General features: G+C 34.2%; 1 protein-coding gene across 1 annotated transcript; it reads right to left on the reverse strand.

The window, feature by feature from the left end:
- Positions 1 to 4910: 4910 nt before the first annotated feature.
- Positions 4911 to 6779, reverse strand: LOC138879336 (uncharacterized). The gene is made up of 4 exons (XM_070158945.1): positions 6344 to 6779; positions 6037 to 6168; positions 5559 to 5905; positions 4911 to 5354 (listed from the first exon to the last, which is right to left on the reverse strand). Exons 1-4 carry the CDS (start codon positions 6777 to 6779, stop codon positions 4911 to 4913), a joined length of 1359 nt encoding a protein of 452 aa, XP_070015046.1.
- Positions 6780 to 8961: the final 2182 nt, after the last annotated feature.

An 8961-nucleotide genomic window follows, 5' to 3' on the forward strand; every position in this document is an offset into this window, starting at 1 on the left:
TGGTGTGCTTAGATTCCACAGTTTGTGTGATCCTAGCATACCTAGCCAGATACAAGCTTTACTCTCTCTGAATGCTTTAAGGGTTTTCAAAAAAACTTGTTTTGGTTACTTATTAGGTCTCCCCACAATCTGTATGCAAAACCAATCACTTCATCTTCTGATGAAGTATGAATTGACAAAGTCTACTGACTCATATTTTTCAGTACTATTTAAGGGTGAAAAATTGAATTTTTCCTTGAGAGAATTTGGGTTGATAACTGGTCTTAATTGTGTGAATAAGTTTTCAGACTATGGTTACACTTCCACCTATGTTAGCCCTTTAATGAATACATATTTTCCGAACAAAGAAAGGGTTGAGAAATGGCATTTGAAAAATGTAGTGACTAATAAAGCATGGGCAAACGATGTGGATGCGGTGAAGTTGTGCATTCTTTATATGTTGGAATTTTTTGTTTGTCCTTCTGATAAAGACCATGTGACTTTCATAGACAAGTTTATGTTCTTTCTAATAGAGTCTGGTAATTTTGAGTCATACCCATGGGGTATCAAATCCTTCAAGCAGGTTATTGAATCTGTCTGACATCGTCTTAATCCCCATGTACATTCTTATCTGATACGGGGATGCTCATTAGCCTTGCAAGTGTGGCTATATGAGTGTTGCTCGTCCGTCAGCACCGAGCTTTCTACGAGATGTTCTGAATCTATACCTCGCATTTTAAGATGGTCAGCTACAAAGGGGCAGATTTGGTTAATTGCAATTGAAGAGAAGATGATCAAGCCTGAGTGGATCAAGGTATTTTTTTCCACTTTTGTATGATGCTACAATTACATTCATAATAACTACATTGAATCTACATTTTTTTGTCACTTGAATTAACTGTTATTTTCATCATTCAGTTCACAAACATGATTGAATCTGGAGAAGAGCTTGGAGTGCTTAATCTGCCAGACAAGATTCAATATGAAGATGAACATGGTGCTCAACCATCACATGTTCCAACTGCTGCTTCTCCATCATTTGAACCCAAATATACAGATTGTCAAGAGGACATTGAATCTGTCAGTAGCAAGCTCAGGAAGTTGGAAAAGGGGATTGTGCAGGTATTATGAATAACTACAATATATTGACATAATTTGCTACATTTTGACTTCATTACATAACAATTATAGTATGTTATACATTGTAGTTAATTTGTGGTATAAATCTATAACAATTATAGTTTGTTGAATTGTAGTGTAACTGTAGCAGTTAGAATAAGATTACCAACTAATTATATATTTAATTTTTAGGTTGATGGAAAGTTAGATGCCTTTAGGAAGACTGTTTTTGAGGAACTCTCAAGCCTTCGAGAGTTCATAGATCAATCTTTGAAGAGTGTTATGAATGTGATAAACAAGAGGTTTGATTTGGACGAGTCAAAGGTAAGAATTTACATATAATTTTGTACTAAGACTAATTAAGACATATGAATAAAGTAGTCTCAAATATTCCCCAAAATTGTAGTTTGCTGGTAGTTCAACAAAAAATAATTACCAACATCAAGGAGAGAACAACCAGCAATTCCAGTTCAATGCTGGTGATCAACTGCATGGAAGCACAAGCAATACAGGTATCTACAAAATTCCTACATACATATCTACAAATTTCAAGACAACATTATTTAATTATACTAATCACTTTTTTACTATGTGTTGCAGCTACAATTTCTCCAGAACATTTTCAACCACATGTTGACTTATATCCTGACTTCCAAGAAGCAGCTGAGGCATATAAAGCAGGTACAGAACCATTCCTTCATTACAATAAGGTTTTTATGCAAAATTTTAATAATTTACACCTTAACTACATATTCCTACATATATCTACAATTCTCATTTCCAATTATTCATTCAAGCTGAAGTTTCAGCAGAACATCTACAAGGAAATATTGAGGAAGAACCAGTAATTGATGAAGTAGCTGAGGCACAACAAGCAGGTAATATATTCTCTATATTCTCTATAACTCCATAATACTGTTCATAACTACATAGATCTACACTTATCTACAGAAGGTGAAGTTCCACAGTCGCCAATTCACGGTGTGACTGTGACTGAAGTTGTTCCTGAAGGCATTGATAAAAAAGTTGTTCCTGAAGTTGTTCCTGAAGGCATTGACAACAAAGGTTTGACATTGGATGATTTTGAGCTGCCAGAAAACTTATCACAGTTGGTCATGTATGGCGAGCCCATACCAGATGAATCAACCCCTGTTCATCCCGGTAGAACCAGGCAACCGGGAAAACATGCACGATCACCTTTCACATCTTTGTATAGTTCTGGAGGCAGCACATCTGTTGGACCTAAATTTTTTAACCTCAAGCACCCCTTCACAAGTGTCATAGGTGAAAATGTAGATCCTGAATTGACAGAAAGGTTCACCAACTGGTTATACATTCGTAGTGATAAAGTATCTAGGAGGTATGAGTGCTTCATTTTACACTGTCTGTTCATCATTTTTATACTTTAAAATTGTAATTCATTTTGTCAATTTTTTGTATTTGATATTTTTTTGTTATTACAGGAGGAAATATTACTTTTTCAAGAAGGATAATCAAATCAAGCCTTGGTTGGATTTTGGTTGTGAAAAGATTGATAAGAAGGACTGGTTTTATGCCCTTGCTCACCCCGGACAAGTCATCAATAACACAGTAAGTATAAAGAACAGAATCATTCACAATATCTGTTTTGTCTTCAGCTGTGTAGTGTAATTGTAGTTTATTTTTCAGCTATGATGTGTAATTGTAGTAATATTGTAGACAACATATATATGTTACTATATTTATGTCTCAGCTGTGAAATTTTGCTTTTTATGGACCTTATGTATCATATGTGATGATGATTGTATGTACAAACTGGAATTTTGGTACTTTTGACTGACTTGGAATCTCTGTGTACCACAACTGTAGTTACCTTGTAGTAATATTGTAGAGCTTGTGATTGTGCCTATTAATATTAACTGTAGGTTGAACTTGCTGATTATTGGGACCTTAAGTTAGGTGGTATGTTTCATTTGTTCCTCTGTATAGTGAATAAATGTAGACAGTGCATAAATATAGTTAATGTGTAGTTGTTTTGTAGTCTGATGGGTCAATTGTACATATAGTACTTGTTCACTATGGTTCATACAAACTACAATTAAATTACATTTTGTGAGGTACTTGGACTAACTGTTATATTTCTGTAGTTATAGTGTAGCTAATTTGCAGCAATCTGTTAGAGTTTTTAATAAATTCAAATTGTAGTTAATCTGTAGCTGTCTTGTAGACAAGTGTGGTTACACCGTACCTTATTGTATATGTTTATTCTATTTTGGCAGCACATTGATGTTATTATGTATTATCTGCGAAAAAGAGGCAAATATGGCCCCAACAATAATACTAGGTTCACAACCACGGATTGCTTGTTCAAGACAAAGATTGAAAGAATCTATGACAAGTTCATAAGTTCTCCACCGGAACAAAGGTATTCGGTTGTTAAACCCGAGGATGATGTTGGAGAATATATTCTTGGGTACAGAATTCTTGCTAATGTTGCCTGGGATCTTGTTGACTATGTGCTCATACCTGTGAACCTTGTAGAGAACTTCCATTGGTTGTTGCTAGTTTTTGACATAAAGGACAGACAACTTTATGTTTATGATTCCATGGTGAGAGCAAACCGTCATAAAACAGTTGAGACATTGGTTGACAAGTTTTCAATCATTATCCCTATGTATTTGTCATGCACTGGTTTCTATGGTAAACGTAAAGACATTGACTTCAAGACCACAAAGGCATACATCGAGAAACCAGTTACGGACCCTCTCGACATACAATGGATGGTTGCTGAGATTCCACAACAAAAGGAAGGCTCAGTGTAAAAAATAATCTCCCTTTCTATATGTTTAATTATTTTATTTTAATTATTTGTTATATAATGAAAAATTCTCATCTTATGCAGCGATTGTGGTGTATTTGTGGCTGCATTTGCGGAGTATGTTAGCCTTGGAGATTTGGCAATCCCAAAGGAAGATCTTTCTGATATTGACCAACACCGTAGACGCTATGGAGCTCTACTGTGGGACTATGCAACAAAGAAGCAAGAAGATGGGTCAATCAGTGAGAGTGAGGTTACTGGCAGGCTAGCAAGGAGGAAGGGTGCTCCGGCAAAAAACGAGAGGACTAGAGTGCAACGAAAGAAGAAATAGACTATTGTGTTCCTAGTTTGGTCTGTGAAATTTGGTAGTTGAATTGGAAAACAATGTAGGAAATATGTCGTTTTGGTTTTCTACAACACTTTTTGTTGATTACATTATACTCGAGTACTCTGATTACATTTTTACAGCAACAACTTTGTCTTACAATTTGACTTTAATCTTCAAGTTATTTTTATAAATACCTTCAAGTGCCAAGTAATATCTGTATATAACTGTCATTTGTTACACAACATAAAGATAAAATAAATACAGGAATCATATAAATAATTTAATCATCTTTTATCAACAAGGTTTATCAAAAAAATTCAATTTATCTACATTTAAACTACGTTAAACTACATTTTAACTACAACTCCTCTACATATGAATAACATGACTACAATTCTAACACAGTTAAACTACATATTCACTACAATCTGGATACAATTTACGTTGAATGCATTCTTTATTAATAACAGTTTTTTGTATACAGTAAATATTAAAGTTTAACTATTCTATAAAAAAAGACAACTTTAGACGCTTGACAGAATACATAAAAACATAAATAGTGCAGATACACAAATTGATGTTTATACTTCTTATTCATCTTCAAAAACTTAAACAATTACACAAGAAAATCCGATAATTTGAGCTCACTAACATTTATTTTGAATAACTATTCTAACTACATGATATTCATTTCTTTTTCGGCGCATTCTTGCAAGTTCTTTTGTTATGCCCTTCACCTCCACAATTGCCACATGACATCTTGTATTTCTTTGACTTTATTTCATCAAATGTTTTATATATTTCCTTGTGAGGTCTCCCTGGCTGCCTTTTATCTCCCGCCGGTGGCTTTACTACCTCATCCAAAATATGTTGTGGCACATCCCATTTGCCTTCATCAGGAAGAGGATTTACTGGCATTTCATAGGTAAGCAGAAGGCTCTTCCTTGTGTAATACGGAGAGCAATAGTTTTCGTATGTTTCATTCCTATGCCTTAATGCTGCCAAAGCATGCGCACATGGAAGTTCATCAAGTTGGAATTGTCCACAGCTACATTTCTTGTTTTCTAGACACACAATGTACCGCTTCACACCATCTAACACAGTATGTATATGATCTGTTGAAGCCCTCACCTACAATTGAAGACCAAACAGAAATAATAATACATCAATCATTAAAATGGATTATCAACAATTTACCTACAAATCAGCAACAAATATATTACAGCTCATCTACAAACTATTATTACCGACAATTTGACTACAGTTTAACTACAATCTGGAAAAACTGCAGCTAGTACTTTTTTGATTCTACTGCACCAAAAAAAAATATCTTACCCTTAGTTTCTGAGATAATGTACTGTTGTCTTCCAATTCTTTGTTGTATTTGTGACCAAGGTATGTGAAAGTACCCTTTGCCTTCGATAACTTTTCTTTTGTCCAACGTTCAAGAAGAGTCCTCATATACTCAAATATATCAAATATTGGCAGCTCTCTTGCATCTTTTGTTACAGCATTCAACGACTCGGCAATGTTTGACGTCATAGTATAAGTTCTATTCACCGTTGCATGTACTCTTGACCATCTATGATAGCCAATATCATATAGGTAAGACTTTACATGCAGGTCTACCTCTTCAATATTCAACATCCTTTCATTAAATTCATCCAGAGTGTATGACTGTGCTGTAGCAAAGTACAATTCATGTAATTGTAGATGTCCCTTCTTGAATTTTGACCTTATTTTTGTCCATATATGCCACATGCAAGAGTAGTGTGCCATCCCGGATAGACAACTGATGTTGCCTTCAGTATACTCTCATGCCTATCTGAAACAACACACATTGAAGGTCTTTCACCATATGCCTCCTTGAATTGCTCAAAGAACCACTTCCAAGACGCGTCGTTTTCAGAATCAACCACAGCATATGCCAAGGGAAAAATAGTACCTACATTTTTAAGACATAAAATATGATTAAATAACAACTACAATATATATTGAGAAATATAGACATGTTAACTACATTCTTTTATATAACTACAAAATAACTACAACATAACTACAATTTAACTGCATTTTAAAGACTGATTACAAAATAAGTACAAAATTATTCCATTATTTACCTGCTGCATCCATGGTGCTTGCTGTCAGCATAATCCCCCTATAGGCTGACTTTAAGAATGTCCCATCAACCACTACTACCGGCCTACAATGTTGCCAACCATTTATTGATGTACAAAGAGCAACAAATGCGTATAAGAAGCAATCATCTGCTGCCTTCTTCAATTTAACAACAGAACAAGGATAATTCTTCTCAAGAATATAAAAATATTTGGGTAATTTGTTGTAGGAGTCACACGGATTCCCTCTCAAAAACTGTAAAGCTTTTTCCTTTGCTCTCCATGCTTGCATGTAGCTTAGGTTCAGTCCATGTTCGGATAACATGTCAGTTTGTATGTCCTTTGGTGTGTAAACAGTCTTAGGATCATAATACTTTGGAACGACCATGCTACCAAGTACTGCTGCAGTACGTTTGCGCTGTATGAATGTTTCGTCCATTAGGCAGCATGTGTGTTGACGGCTGGAACTTCTTATCTTGAACATTGCCGAATCATTAATTGACGTTGCCTTGAAATGCTATTTACAACTTTCAGCAACACATATAAGCCAGTAGCTACAAAAGAAATACAATATTTACACAAATTTATGAAAAACTACAATTAACTACAAACTGACTACAATTTAACTACAATTTATAAAACCCACCTATCTTCAATCATACACTGATTTTGCTGATATATTATCCACAAATAACTACATACCTTCTATGACTAGATCTTTTTACTCTGAACTGGAACTTGTGCATCACTGAATAATTCTTCATTGCAGCAGCTACTGTTTGCTTGTCCTGATAAACTTGTCCTTCTTCAATATATGTTTGCGTAGATTCAGTTATTATTTCACTTTGATATTCCTCTATAGCTGGTGAGGATGGAAATTCAAGTAAGTTTAGGGATCCAGACGAACCTGCAAACAATAAATTCATAAATGTAGTTTCTATGTAGATAATTTTGAAAGCAACATTGCTTTATCCTTTTCAGTACTATGTGAGCTTTGTAGTTTAATTGTAGGTAATTGTAGTAATATTGTAGATAACATAGTAACACCATAACTCTCTGCAATGTCGAATCAAACATACCTGCACTGGTGCTTTCATTGTTGATTGCCAATTCCATATTGAAATCTCTTACGCTTATACATAAAGGATACGAACCTAAGTTTTTATTCTCCTTTTTGGTTTCCATGTAAGCACGAACCCCCATATCATTCCTAATCTCCATTGGAGGACAATTCTCGTTCACAATGTATTTGATTTCTATAATTTTATCCGATGTATCAATCGATAATTGTTCTGCAATTGTAGAACTGAGAATTCCGTAGCTTGCATTATCATCTACCACAATGGCGTCAACTTCAAAATCTCTAAATCTACCATAGTTATCCCAATTACCATTCGATTTCAGCATTATTGGGATTTTTGACATGATTTCGTGTAGTTGATAGGAAAAAAGACGAAGAACAGATATAGTTTCGACAATTTGAGTACTGATATCGACGAAGAGCAATTTTGTATTCTACAATTTGTATTGAGCTTCGGTAGCTTGCGTTTTTTGAGAATTGTAGTTGAGTGAGAGAAGAGAGATCTCTTTCTGTTGAGGAAGGAGAGAATTACGCAACTGGTGCCTTCATCAGATCTGGTGCCTTCATCAGGAAGAGAGATCTCCTTCAGTTTCAAAATTCGAATAAAATCGTTGACAGAATCACATCATATCTGGTGCCTTCATTTTAGGGCTTTTTTATGGCAAAATCTACCTATTTTTGGATTGGTATATAATTTGTAGTAAAAGTGTGGACTACACTGGTAAATAAATTATGAATATTTTTGATAATAAGATTTGATATATGGTATAGATAGGTAAAAATCCCTATTGAAAATAACTGGGTTGTTCTAATTGTTTAGCCCAGTTGACATAGAGTGGGCAGCCTCTTTTTCTTTCTTTTTTCTTTGTTTGATCTTCAAAATTAGCCACTTTGTTTAAAAATCCTAATTAAAGTCTATTTTGCAAATTTAATCCGGTGGTCTATTTTTTCTTAATAACTAATTACCTAATTAATTAGTTTTACAAATTAAAAGAAAAAGAAACTAATCAATTAAACCTAAAATACAAAATGCAAAGTGACTAAATGCATTTTTGTGGTTTTGTATTTTAGTAATGCAATTAACACGTGATTAGATCTAGAAATGTAAGGATTAAATATAAAATACTTTTGTCATTTTATTTTCTAATCAAATAAAATACAAAAAACTCATAATATTCTATAAAATGATTAAAAGCCATTCTTGGAAGATTGAGTAATTCGCATTGGGGCAAAAACTACGTGCTCACAGCTGCCCCTCTTTGCTCAAAGCACGAAAATTTTTGGGCAAAGATAAAGTGAGAAATTATAAATAATTTTTATCCGTTTGATACTCTATGAGAAGAATTTTGAGAAAAAATTTGATCGAATCTTGCTTCCGAGGTTGCCTACATATCCTTTGCTATATTGGAATTAGGTCAGTATAATTCTGGAAGTTTTGGTAGTTGGGACTATCGAAAAGTTGCGGTTTCACTATTATTGCTGTTGTTACTGCTTTCTGAACTCTTTATTACACCGAAGTCAAAACAAAAGAAACTAAACA

The sequence above is a fragment of the Nicotiana sylvestris genome, chromosome 10 (assembly GCF_000393655.2).
Source record: "Nicotiana sylvestris chromosome 10, ASM39365v2, whole genome shotgun sequence".
Taxonomy (NCBI): Eukaryota; Viridiplantae; Streptophyta; class Magnoliopsida; order Solanales; family Solanaceae; genus Nicotiana; species Nicotiana sylvestris.